The sequence below is a fragment of the Rana temporaria genome, chromosome 11 (assembly GCF_905171775.1).
Source record: "Rana temporaria chromosome 11, aRanTem1.1, whole genome shotgun sequence".
Taxonomy (NCBI): Eukaryota; Metazoa; Chordata; class Amphibia; order Anura; family Ranidae; genus Rana; species Rana temporaria.
The window spans coordinates 54625937-54639652 of record NC_053499.1 but is presented as its reverse complement, the minus strand read 5'-3'; the positions used below and the strand labels follow the sequence as shown (position 1 = coordinate 54639652).

At 44.0% G+C, this 13716-nt stretch overlaps 1 protein-coding gene across 1 annotated transcript in view; it reads right to left on the bottom strand.

Moving 5' to 3' along the window:
• The window catches only part of SLC25A22 (solute carrier family 25 member 22), a 126205-nt gene that overhangs the window by 40208 nt on the left and 72281 nt on the right, over window positions 1–13716 (bottom strand). The window contains exons 4-5 of the mRNA XM_040328532.1: window positions 7590–7645; window positions 6038–6128 (exon numbers count right to left, since the gene is read on the bottom strand). Coding sequence (XP_040184466.1) covers window positions 6038–6128; window positions 7590–7645 — 147 coding nt within the window. The remainder of the gene's footprint in view (window positions 1–6037; window positions 6129–7589; window positions 7646–13716) is intronic.

The window sequence follows — 13716 nt, the reverse complement described above, 5'->3', positions numbered from 1 at the left end:
CGCCGAAAGGAAGCTTGCTCTCTCTCTCTTTTTCTGCAGCAATCTCTCACAATTAAAGTGATTGTAAACCGTGGACGTGGCAAAAAATAAGATAAAAAACCTGCAAGGCAATGGCATAATGTGCTAGTATGCATCACATACTAGCACATTAGGAAATACTCACCTTGGAACAAAGCCCTCCAGCGCTGTAGAGTCACCTCTGAAAGGGCTGATATATTGCCCATATTTCTTCTGGGTTTGTGTGCTTCGGTTATGAGATTGGCCGGAGCCGTGATGACGTGCCCTCGGCTGCAGCACGAAGCCCTGAAGTTCCAGCAAGGTATTCCGGATGTTCAGAGTGCATGTGCCGGTGATGTCACTGGCTGCATGCAGGGTGAATATCTCCTAAACGGTGCACGTTTAGGAGATATTCATTTTACCTACAGGTAAGCCCTATTAGTCCCCATTCACACCTAGGCGTTTTGTCGCCTGTAGTGTGACGCCGCTGCCGCCAGAGGGCTGGAAACACATTGCCCTCTATGGAGATGGTTCACATCTCCACGCCGAACGCCGGACGCCTGTCGCCTGAAAAAAGGTCCCGGACCTTTTTTTCAGGCGGCTTTCGGCGTTCGGGGACCATCTCCATAGAGGGGCACATCCTAGGGGCACATCTAGGCGGACAATCGCGGCGATTTGTCGCCGCAAATCGCGGTACAAAACGCCGCTATTTGCCGCCGCAATTCGCGGGACAAAACGCCGCGATTTCGTCCGCCTAGATGTGAATGGAGCCTTATAGCTTACCTGTAGGTAAAAATGACCAAGCAGGGTTTACAACCGCTCTAAGGCCACACTGAGGTGCTTTTCAGGTGCTTTCATGCTAAAAACAGCGCCTAAAAAGCTCACAAAAACCAATTTCCATTAAAATCAATGAATGCTTTCACACTGGAGCAGTGTGCTGGCAGGGCTGTGAAAAACGCCCCTCTCCATTCAAATGAATGGAAAGCTCTTCAAAAGCGCCTGAAAAGCTCTTCAAAAGCGCTCAGTGTTTTTACTGGCAGCCTAGGGCCCCTTTCACACTGATGGCGTATTGCAGGCGGTATAGCGTTAAAATAGCGCCTGCAATCCACCCTTAAAATGCTGCTCCATTGTCTCCAGTGTGAAAGTCCGAGGGCTTTCACACTGTAGAGTTGCGCTGGCAGGACAGTAAAAAAAGTCCTGCAAGCCGCATCTTTGGAGCAGTGAAGGAGCGGTGTGTATACCGCTCCTCCACCGCTGCTGCCCATTGAAATCAATGGGACAGAGCGGCTATACCCTTTCTTAGCTGCTATAGGGGGTTAAATGCGCCCCCATAGTGGCCAAAATGCGCCGCAAATCCGCCCATAGCGTCGGCTGGGTAAAAATGGCAGCGTTTTACCGCCAACGCTATGGGCGGATCAGTGTGAAAGGGCTCCAAAGAATAGCTAAACCTATGAACAAAAATAAAAAATATTGCAGTTTACCACTTCTTATTGCCTTGTACACACGATCGGTTTTCACAACGAGAAAACTGCCATTTTTTATGTTGGACGTGAAAACTGGTCGTGTGTATGCTCCCTAGCAGTTTCCCCCACGAAAAAACTGCCCGCAAAAGAATTGAAACCAGCTCTCTTTTTTCTCGTCGTGTTTCCCGTCAGTCTTTTTCTCAACGCGAAAAACGGTCGTGTGTATGTTTTTCCGAGGGGAAAAAAACGTGCATGCTCAGAATCAAGTATGCAGCCCAAAGGGTGGCGCCATTTGAAAGGAACTTCCAGTTTATAGTCCCGTCGTACGTGTTGTTCGTCACAGCGCTTTGGTCGGACGTTTTTTTTGCATGAACGCGTGTATCCAAGTCAGGCTGGAGAGGAAAAACTTTGTTTTTTTCCTGCCCAGAAAAATGGTCGTGTGTACGAGGCATTAGTAATGGCTGCATTAGGTTTTATTTTTCAGAGCAAGAACTGTAGCTGAGTTCCCTATTGTTCACCATGCCATGCTCAGATGCAGGTGCTGGCTCCTTGGCTCTGTGATCCTGGGCATGACCAGGGTGGGTACGTTTCTTAGCTTCCCTCCCTTAGCTGCCCAGAGAGGCCACAGCTGATGAGGGAGAGATATCTGGACACATGGGCCCAGATTCACGTAGGAGATGCGACGGCGTATCTCCAGATACGCCCTCGTATCTCTGAGTCTGAGCCGTCGTATCTTGGCGCCTGATTCAAAGAATCAGATACGCCAGAATTTGTATAAGATACGACCAGGGTAAGTCTCCTATGCCGTTGTATCTTAACTGCATATTTACGCTGGCCGCTAGGGGCGTGTACGCTGATTTACGCCTAGAAATATGTAAATCAGCTAGATACGCCAATTTACGTACGCCCGGCCGTCGCATTACAGATAAGCCGTTTACGTTAGGCTTTTCCCTGCGTAAAGTTACCCTTGCTATATGAGGCGTAGATGAGGCGTACCAATGTTAATTATGGACATCGGAACAGCGTATATTTTTTCACGTTTTACGTTGTTTGCGTAAGTTGTTCGCGAATAGGGCTGTGCGTCATTTACATTCACGTCGAAAGCATTGGCTTTTTGCGGGTTAATTTGGAGCATGCACACTGGGATACTTTCACGGAAGGCGCATGCGCCGTTCGTAAAAAGCGTAATTTACGTAGGGTCACATTAAATTTACATAACACACGCCCACATCTTCCACATTTGAATTAGGTGGGCTTACGCCGGCCTATTTACGCTACGCTGCCGCAACTTTGGTTTGAGAATACTGCACTTGCCTGTCAAAGTTGCGGAGGCGTAACGTAAATAGTATACGTTACGCCCGCACAAAGATGCGCGCTTCTACGTGAATCCGGGCCATGATGTGCAGCCAGGTGAGAGGTCCTTCGCTATCGGAACTGGTGTGCAAGCAGCTCGACCTGAGCCTAATAGCACACAACTTCTCCAGAAGCCCCAGCTACTACCTGGAGCCCTTTCCCAATTGCTGCTGCAGTTCCAGTTGGTTGGAACTTCATCCCTGGATCTTTGATCCCTCTGGCTGTTCATCTGTTTTACAGGTAGATCTGTCTACCATAGGAGTATGAGTATCATTGTCAAAACACACAAACATAATAAAAAATAAATAGATAGAAATGCTGCAACAGTGTCATGTCTTTTATAACTCCACATTTACACCAACTACAAGTATTTTAATGCCTTATTTAAATATTGCATGTTAACCCTAAGGCATCCTACCTGCTCATTGACATTCTGACCCTGTTTTGCATTATTCATTCTACTTTGCACCTGTTTAGTATACAGTGGGGTTGATTTACTAAAGAAAAATCCACTCTGCACTACAAGTGCACTGAAAGTGCACTTAAAATACAGTCGTTGTACATCTGAGGAGAAGATCTGAAATGAGGGGAAGCTCTGCTGATTTTATCATGCAATCATGTACAAGCAAAAATGCTGTTTTTTTATTTTCATTGCATGTCCCCCTCAGATCTACAATAACTGCACTTCCAAGTGCACTTGGAATGGCACAGTGGATTTGCCTTTAGTAAATAACCCCCTGTATGTTCCTATTTACTCTCTGATCATTCGGTCAATTACCCATCCTGTTACAGAACATTTTACATAGGTACAGAAAATACCTGTTGATATTGCCACAAATCCAGCATCCTTTTCACTTTCTTTGAGCTGAACTGGAGGCACAAAACAATTATTTTCATATTTTAAATTAAAGCAGAGTTCCGCCCAAAAGTGGAACTTCCGCTTTAAGGAGACCTAACCCCCTAAGATGCCACATTTGGCATGTCATTTATTTGGGGGGGGGGGGAGGGGCGGTTTTGTTTACCTAGTTTTGACAGGTACCCAGCACCCACTTTTGCCCGTGCTGCATAGACGACTCTTTCTCCCCCCTCCCCAATCACAGGTCCCAGAACATTGCTCGGCCATTCAGGACAGCGCAGTGCCCACACTAGTAATGCAGGGGAGGGGCAGGGGAGAGAACCAGGGCTTTGACTGCCCCATTGCTGGATCATGGAGCAGGTAAGTGTGTGTTTAGTAAAAGTCAGCAGCTACACTTTTTGTAGCTGCTGACTTTTAATAAACTGAAAAACGAGTGGAACTCCGCTTTAGGTTCTGAAAAAAAAAGGCTAGACATTTACTGGTGTGGTTACAAACATGGTGAAGTCAAGAGAATGGTCCAGGAAGACAAGAGAAGAGGTGATTAGTCATGTGGTTTCTGCAGATGGGGAGCATCAGCGTTCAGGCATGTAGGCAGGGCCACAAGAATAGGGAGTTCGCCCCCTGGAGGGCAAGTTAAAACCCATCATCCATTTTAGTAATTTGCCACACATTGGCTAAACCACACAAGTCATCTTTTGACCTCTATTTTTCCTGGTCTCTATATGAGGGACAGTAGGGAGCTATGGTGTTTACCATTTCTTATGTAACACTACCCCCGAACGAGCTGCTGGTTTGATTTGGGTGGCACGTTACCTCTGTATCCCCGCCGTCTAGGGTACTGGATGAGAGCTGTAATAAAGTCAATGTCTTTTCTGTGCTTTTATTACCCAGCCGGGTAAAAACAATCGAAGTAGAAATAGGTGAAGGGATAGAAGAAATGGAAATGGCGGATTCAGGGTTAACTGGTACTGGAAACAGTCCTGCTCCCAAAGACAAACTTCTTCACCACTCTAGCCAGAAAGGGTATAGTGCACCTGGATAGGCCTCTCTCACCAGCCTAGCAGCCAGAGTGTCACTCGGAAACTTTAGGTTGAAGTCTCTGCCACAGGCCCTCCTAAAGGTGGAGATAATCTCGGTCCAAAATCCTTCTCAGCATCCGGATCTCCTTCAAACAGCTTTAGTCACGTCAGGAAACTGATAGGCGACCCTTGTCCAGCCTCTCAGATACGAAGTGTCCTTCGATGAGCAAATAGGCCTCTCCTGTGACACCAGCCTCGTGCTCGGTGTCCCCCAGACAGGTTCTCCATCGATCGCTTCCTCCACTTTGGACGGACAGCACAGAACCACTTGCAAATTGTAGACTCAGTCTGCCTACCGAGTCTACGAGGTAGATTAGGGCTCCGGACCAACGTGGTCCCGGAGCCAGGAAACTGCAACACACACACCCCACCCAGGAGGGCCACAGGGGGGTGGTGGGACGACTGCCCAGGTGGAAGGCGGCAGGGCGGCGACGACCCTGAACCAATGGCATCTGCTCCCTAAATACCCCTCCCCAGCATGCTCAGTGAGGCGATCAACCCTCCTGATTGGCTGCCGAGGAGAAATATCCACACAACCCTGATTCTACTGCTGCCACCTACTGCCCGGGGGTACCTGAAGTCCCCAGACAGGAGGATGGGCACACAGTACAGCCAGAGCTGGAACAGAGGCCTTAAATTTAGCCAAATAAACCTGGTCAGAGTCAATTAACTCTCTGACCCCCTTCTAAATTTACAAGAGCACCTGCTATGAAAGTAGCCAGGCGCTACACTTAGACTCACTTAAGATGGCTATTTTATTAAAATAATGTTATAGCCAAAGATTAGGAATGCTTAAACAGCTGCTCGTGATATATTCAAAACTACCAATCATAACCCATTCTTTATTGTCCTACTATTAGTCTTTACTATTAGTAGAATCACGAACTTGAACCTCTTGCTATGGGCAATTTAGACAATTCCCCTTTCAAACACAATTATTCCATCTCACCTGAATAGTCAATTCTCTTTATGCACATTCCACTGATCATACATCCAGTGTCCTCCATTAATTAAATGTCCTCTTCCCTACTCCACCCTTCCCCCTTCTTCTCTCTCTCCTCTCTCCATGTTATGCAGAGCGTCTTCTCTATGTGTGAACAACCTCCCCCCTATGTGTCTGTGCTTCCACCTCTTCTCCATCTGTCTCATGATGTTCCCTATTTCCAGATCATCCCAGGATCTATTTCATTACAGTTCATTTTTACATTATTTTTCTTTTCATTCGGTCTATATCGAGCTAAATACACAAACATGTATATATAATTGTTATAATTTCAACCTTTACTCACCCATCTTTGGATAGTGCTTGTCTAAAGAAGTCATTTGCTGCTAATTTGATTGCCTTCTCTGGGGTAACAAGGGTTAAATTTACAGCAGCACCTGCACAGAGAAACGAAAAATACTAAACTTGGAGAAGCTGCAAATATTGCAACACTACAGCAAAAATAAAACTTAGATTAATATTGCTGTCTGTACTCCTGCTGGGGAGGTTTCCTCCCACTTCCTGGTGTGTCAAATTGAAATGAAAAGAACCTATCCAACTGGCACCCTTTACCGCACACTTTGTTAATGCAGCACTTTAATATTGAATGAGATGGCAGTGTATCTTAAAGTGGAACTTCCTTGGTACTGATCACTCACTGTGTTTAGTCATAAAGGGAAGGGGTTGGTAAATATGACGTAAATATATTTACTGGCCACACCCACTCTCCATCCCGACACCAATCTCCTGTGCCCCATAGCAGCCGGCGGGAGGTAGAGAAGGACAAGCAAGAAGTGCTGCTAGGGAAAAAGATGGAGCAGAGGGGCCCAGGCAGAAGAAGGAAGGGCACTTGGAGAGGAGGGTGTGATCTGTGCGGTGGGGCGGCATTTACTGGACCCGAGCCCCTGTAGTTTCCCCCTCAGCAGCTGAAGAAAGGGAGAGGAGGGGCAGCTGGCTTTCTACAGGGGATCGGTTCCAGTAAATGCTAAAATAATAAATAAAAAAATAGTGTTCCGTGCCAGGAGATGAAAATTAGCTGCAGCCTACCCAAGCTGTACCCACAAGTGTAGGATCAGTAAAGGAATATGAGAAATTTTAATATGGGTAAGATTGGCACTGCTAAGTGTTGCCAATGTGACAGAGTATGTTAATAAAAATCCTTGGAAGATTAAATGAAAAATAGAATGAAAAAATAGAAAGAAAATTGGGGTGGGTGAATAGTTTCCCAAGTCGAACAAACAAATCGGGAGAGACGACGACTCAGAGCTATTTTACTAATAAAGGAATTGTCAAAAACTGCCTCTTGTTTTTTTACTTTTCACTGACTTTTTGGTGAATGGGTAGGGGTACGATGTACCCGATACCGATGTACCCGATATCCAATCACATAGGGTGATTGGATATCGGGCCCACAGACCCCGACAACCACCGGGCAAGGGTTGTCGGGAAGAGGCCCTTGTCCTCATCAGGAAACCATGTTAAATGGACTGTAGAGAGTTTCTGCAAACTGCAAGACGCACTGAAAAACACATAGGTGTGAAGGTAGGGTAAAGCCTACTGGCAGGATATGTCTTTACAATGCAGAAAGCAACTACGTTTACAAGTGGAAACAATCTGGCCTCAATTTTTGAAGGGTTGCTCAGCACAGATTTTTTTTTAGAGGAACATATCAAGTTTTGTCCTGCAAATTAAACATGGAATGTTGCTAATTGCTGCAGGTTACAATCCCATTTTTAATATATATTTATTTTGTTCTAGTGTTCCTACATCAGACACAAACCTTTAAAAAAAAAAAAAATCTTTCAAATGAATTCCTATTATGTGTTAGGAATAATACATACATCTGAAAGTTTACTTACCCCTGTACATGCCAAAGTATCCTTCTGAGCGTATTGTTTTAATAAGGCAATCTGACCTGCAAATAAACCAACAATTGTCATTAATTGTACATTGTTCATTCATGTTATTTTATATATGGTAATTGCAAAAATAAATGACAACTCCTGCATGCTACATGTCGCATTTTGATCAAGAAACATTTCATCTGATTTGTGTGGTAGGACTGCAGCAATTCCCATTAAACTCTGCACTGCTGTCCTGTGTTCTAGTTTAAAAAACAATTCCAGCAACAGTTGAAACCAATCTACTAATTTCTTAATAACAACTGTTCTTAGATCAGAACGTTTACGTTTCCAAAGTAGGTCAAAATCGAAATTGTGGCCGTGAGAAACTTTTTGGAATACGTCTTTTTTTACTTTATTCTTTCTCTGTGTGAGGACCAGCAAAGAGGCGTTCCAACAACAACAGCAGGAGTGTTCCAGGATCACCTGAATGCAGCCAAAGCGAATAGGGTGGATTGGATCAGAACGATCATTTTTAGAAGTTTATTGTAGAGAGAAATTCAGGATGGGGAAGAAGGAAGACATTTGGTAAAGTAACCAGAGTTTTGCCTTAGCTTTATGACTGCAGCGTACCTTGTAAGGCTGGACCCTGCCGCACCAATGGTAGCTCACAAGTGTAGGTGTGAATGGGCCTATGGCATTTCCCTTTGTCTTTCACACTTAAGCTGTTACAAAACCCACATCAGTGTGTATATGCAGTAAAGTATGCTTGTTATACTCTCTGTGGGGCCAATCTGCCATATTGTGTAAAAAAAAATCTTCTCTGATCTTCCCCTTCTTCCACTGTCCCCAATCCATCTGTTGATAGAACAAAGCCTTGGAGGCACTCTGCACATGCTCAGTTTGGTGAATTGCTAGAGAGTTTTTTATTTTGTATTTTTTTGGGAGGGTGCATGTGATCGGCACAGGGTTAATCAGCACTGTCCAGACAGAGGGTCAGGGGTCCTGCAGGCTTATAGGACAGTCAGAGTAGAATGAAAATTGCTCCTACAAGCTTAAACCAGACACTGATAGAAGTCACAAGACTGCTATATACTGCTGATGAGAAAAGGTATTTAGTTTATATTTACAAAAATTATTGCATTTCCATGTTTTTTGTATTGTGGGAGACCAGATATAGTGAATGCAGGGTCCTGGGTTTAGTAACACTTTAAAGCTTAACTCTAAGTTTTGTGTTACTTTATATGGTATGTTTGGGCCAAGACAGCCAAAAAAACAACAACATTTCAATTACAAAGAAATGCGGCTGCTGTCAGCACTGCGTGAACCAGGGGTAGGCAACCTCGGCCCTCCAGCTGCCTTACAGCTGTTTTGAAACTACAAGCCCCATGAGACATTGCAAGACACCTGACAATCACAGGCGTGACTCCTAGAGGCAGGGGCATGATGGGATTTGTAGTTTCACCTAAGCTGGAGGGCGGAGGTTGCAAGACCCTGACAATCACAGGCATGACTACTAGAGGCAAAGGCATGATGGGATTTGTAGTTTCACCTAAGCTGGAGGGCCAAGGTTGCTTACCCCTGGTGTAAACTGTACGTAACATCAGTTACATATTGTATATAGCGCTGTGTTCCAGGAGCATTATGGTGAAATGTATGGGTAAAGCGCTGCTCAGCCATTCAATGAAAGTCTTGTATTTTTATAAATGAATACAATGCTACCTTTGATTGGCTGAGGTGTAGATGCGGGCAAACATTGTCATAATCTCCAACTAAGCCAATCAGTAAAAGGCCTTGTATTCATTCATAAAAATACATGACTTCCTGTGAATGGCTCAGTCCAGCTTGATTTTGTTCCACCGGAACACAGAACTGTATACTGTATGTAGACAACGCTACACACAGTACAGGGCAGATAACAAATAATTTATCAGATAAGATTTACAGAATTTAAAGGTTTTGTTCAACCACACTAATGAAACATGAGTTTCCTGCAGAGTTCGCCCTCCTATGTGTCAGATCACACTACCTTACCAAGGCCCAATTCAGTTTCATGGTCCATGTTCTCACTGTTAAATAGATGAAGCCTGGAAAACTCCTACTCTTCTGTAGCGGAAATCAAGTTGAGAATCACATAGATCATGCTAAGTGAAGGACAGGATGTAGGACATGGAGAAGTATTCTGCTGCTTGGTACCCTTGGTTCACACATTTCCTCCCTTCTGGAACTGACATTGGCCTGCTGAACCCTTAGGTATGGTGTGACGGGAGCCCTATACACCAGCCCCCTCTTCCTCCATTCACACTCTCTCCTTAACCACCTATCATATTCTCTGTTACTCAAACCCCCTCCCTTTCTGTTTGCAGCTCCCCCATTGGACATAAACTGATTAGGCAACGAAACTTTCCTCTTGTACAGTTTAATTCATCTTGACATTAATGACTTGTACTTTTGTTTTCTTTCACCCGTCCTTTCGCAGGTCAGATTTTTATAAACTGTGATCTGTTTTTCACTATTGTTACTAGCCTGGATGACATAGTGTTTGCAACAAATTGTAAAATAAAACCCAATAAAAACGACTCAATAAACAATTTTGTCCACTTGCTAAATGTATAATATTCAAAATACTAATTACTAGGGTTGTCCCGATACCACTTTTTTAGGACCGAGTACAAGTACCGATACTTTTTTTCAAGTACTCGCCGATACCGAATACCGATACTTTTTTTTAAACGTGTCCCCAAATGCAGCCATGTCCCCCCACATATGCAGCCATGTCCCCCCACATATGCAGCCATGTCCCCCCACATATGCAGCCATGTCCCCCCACATATGCAGCCATGTCGCCCCACATATGCAGCCATGTCCCCCATATATGCAGCCATGTCCCTCTGCACATGCTCAGTTTGGTGAATTGCTAGAGAGTTTTTTATTTTTTTGGGAGGGTGCATGTGATCAGCACAGGGTTAATCAGCACTGTCCAGACAGAGGGTCAGGGGTCCATTTAGGTATCGGGGGTATTTGCGGGAGTACAAGTACTCCCGCAAATACTCGGTATCGGTCCCGATACCGATACTGGTATCGGTGTCGGGACAACCCTACTAATTACAACATACAAAGCCATCCACAGCACCACAGCCATCCGGAAGCATTTGCCCCCTTCCTGATCAGGTCATTTTTTGCGATATGGCACTGCTTAGTTTTAACTGACAACTGCGCTGTCATGCGACGTTGTACCCAAACTAAATTTATGTACTTTTTTTCCCATAAATAGAGCTTTCTTTTGGTGGTATTTGATCACCTCTGCGGTTTTTATTTTTTGCGCTATAAACAAAAAAAGAGCGACAACGTTTAAAAAAAAAAACACAATCATTTGCACCTTTTTCTATAATAAATATCTGAAAAAAAAAAAGAAAAAAAATTTCATCAGTTTAGGCCGATATGTATTCTACATATTTTTGGTAAAAAAAAAATTGCAATAAGCGTATATTGATTGGTTGGTTGGTTTGCGCAAAAGTTATAGCATCTACAAAATAGGAGATATATTTATGTAATTTTTTTTTTACTAGTAATGGCGGTGATCTGCGATTTTTATTAGGACTGCGACATTGCGGCAGAAAGATCGGACACTTTTGACACTATTTGGGGACCATTGACACTTATACAGCTAAAAATAGCCACTGATTACTGTATAAATGTCACTGGGTTAACACTAGGGGGTGATCAAGGGGTTAAGCATGTTCCCTAGGTGTGTTCTAACTGTAAGGGGGATGGGACTGACTAGGGGAGGAGACCAATCGGTGTTTCTACTTAGTATGAACACCGATCTGTCTCCTCTCCCCTGAGAGAACCGGGATTTAAAGCAGCCTTGTCAGGGCAGCAAAAATTTCTAAAAGAAGGGTCCCTGCAAAAGAAAGTCACTTATACTCACCTCTCCGGTGACCTGTGCCCCTACCTCTGATCCATTCCAGCCCTGCAGTTTCCATCAGGGTCTTTGGCATTTCGCAATTCACTGCTTAGATGTGTAATGCCATGTTATTGTAATTACAAAAGTAAGTTCTAATCTTTTAAGATCTGCAGCTATTATCAAAATATTACTACGTGATCCTGCCATGAAGCTCCTTATTCAGGCACTTCCTGTTATGGTGTGACAACCCTCTTTCCTTGTCTCACAGTTCCATTGTGGTTGCCCTGCCACACATACTTCTGGTGGAGACTATAAGCAGTAATGCAGACGCCGTATGCATACACATAGGGCCAGATTCTCAAAAGAGATATGACGGCGTATCTCCAGATACGCCGTCGTATCTCTGAGTTGTGCCGTCGTATCCATGCGCCTGATTCTTAGAATCAGTTACGCATAGATTTCTATTAGATCCGACAGGCGTAAATCTCTTACGCCGTCGGATCGTAACTGCATATTTATGCTGGCCGCTAGGGGCGTGTACAGTTACGCCGTTTACGTTAGGCTTTTCCCAGCGTAAAGTTACCCCTGCTATATGGTGGCGTACATGCGGCGTACCAATGTTAAGTATGGACGTCGTTCCCGCGTCGAAATTTGAATATTTTACGTCGTTTGCGTAAGTCGTCCGTGAATGGGGCTGGACGTCATTTACATTCACGTCGAAACCAATACGTCCTTGCGGCGTACTTTGGAGCAATGCATACTGGGATATTCCACGGACGGCGAATGCGCCGTTCGTGAAAAACGTCAATCACGTCGGGTCACACGTTATTTACATAAAACACGCCCCCCTGTTCCAAATTTGAATTAGGCGGGCTTACGCCGGCCTATTTACGATACACCGCCGCAACTTACGGAGCAAGTGCTTTGAGAATACAGCACTTCCCGTCTAAGTTGCGGAGGCGTAACATAAATCGGATACGTTACGCCCGCGCAAGGATACGCCGATCTACGAGAATCTGGCCCTAAGTCTGCTGTTGTCACCATTAGTAAATGATATGCACCAGCTGCTGCCAGAGTACATGCAGACAGGAAGTGACTGCAAAGAGGTTGCACGAGATCAGCAGAACTGCCATACATTATAGAATGAAAAAATGGTGGAAGCGAGTATTTTCTAAATACTCAATATATAGACATTTTTTATGATACACAGTTTTTTAGCAAACTGATCATCCAGTTAGGGTCTGCTTCTACATAAATACATACTGATTCGATTACTTGCATCAAGCTGACCTCTTTTACATTCATAAAAACACTGTAAAGACGATACATTCTAATTAACATATAAATCCAGCATATAGGCAGAATTTACTTTTGACATTTTTGCTAGTCAGGAAATCAAATCAGTTAAATGATCCGGCCTAAGAGCCGTATTTGTTATCATGTTTCTATGCAAACTCAGCATCAGATGTTTTGTGTGGTTTCAGCATCATATGACTTCTTCCAATCCTCAAGGACGTAATGGAGGTCAAAGTCTAGGAGAAGTAGAAAAACACTGAGGTTTCCCAGCCTCTCCTCCCATTTCATCTTCCCTAATATATATCAAGATCAACTGGATTTTAGAACTGAAAACATCCATTTACATGCACAGCTTTTTCTAATGCCTCGTACACACCACCCATTTTCCCGGCGGAAAACCTGGCCGTGTGTATGCTCCATCGCAGTTTTTCCGACGGGAAAACTGCCGGACAAAAATTGAAAGCAGGATCTCTTTTTTCCTGTCAGGTGTTTTAGCCAAACACATTTGTCTCTTTATGACTTTATGAAACTACAGCATGGAAAGTCCCTGATCAGCAGCTGCAATACAAAGTATCAGCAAAGGGAAAGGGCACATTATTGGACACACACGGGTGATTTTTTTTCTAGTGCAATCCTGCTACTTAAAGTATATTTATGGTTAAAATCTAAGATCATATATTCATTGCCATTTTGTATTTTTTTTTTTAACCACTTCAATACCGGGCTTTAAAACCCACCTCCTTCCCGGGCCTATTCTGGCACTTCTCTCCTACATGTACAAATCATCATTCTTTTGCTAGAAAATTACTCAGAACCCCCAAACATTATATATGTTTTTTTAGCAGACACCCTAGGGAATAAAATGGCGGTCATTGCAACTTTTTATCTTGCACCGTATTTGCGCAATCATTTTTCAAACGGCTTTTTTTTGTAAAAAAAATG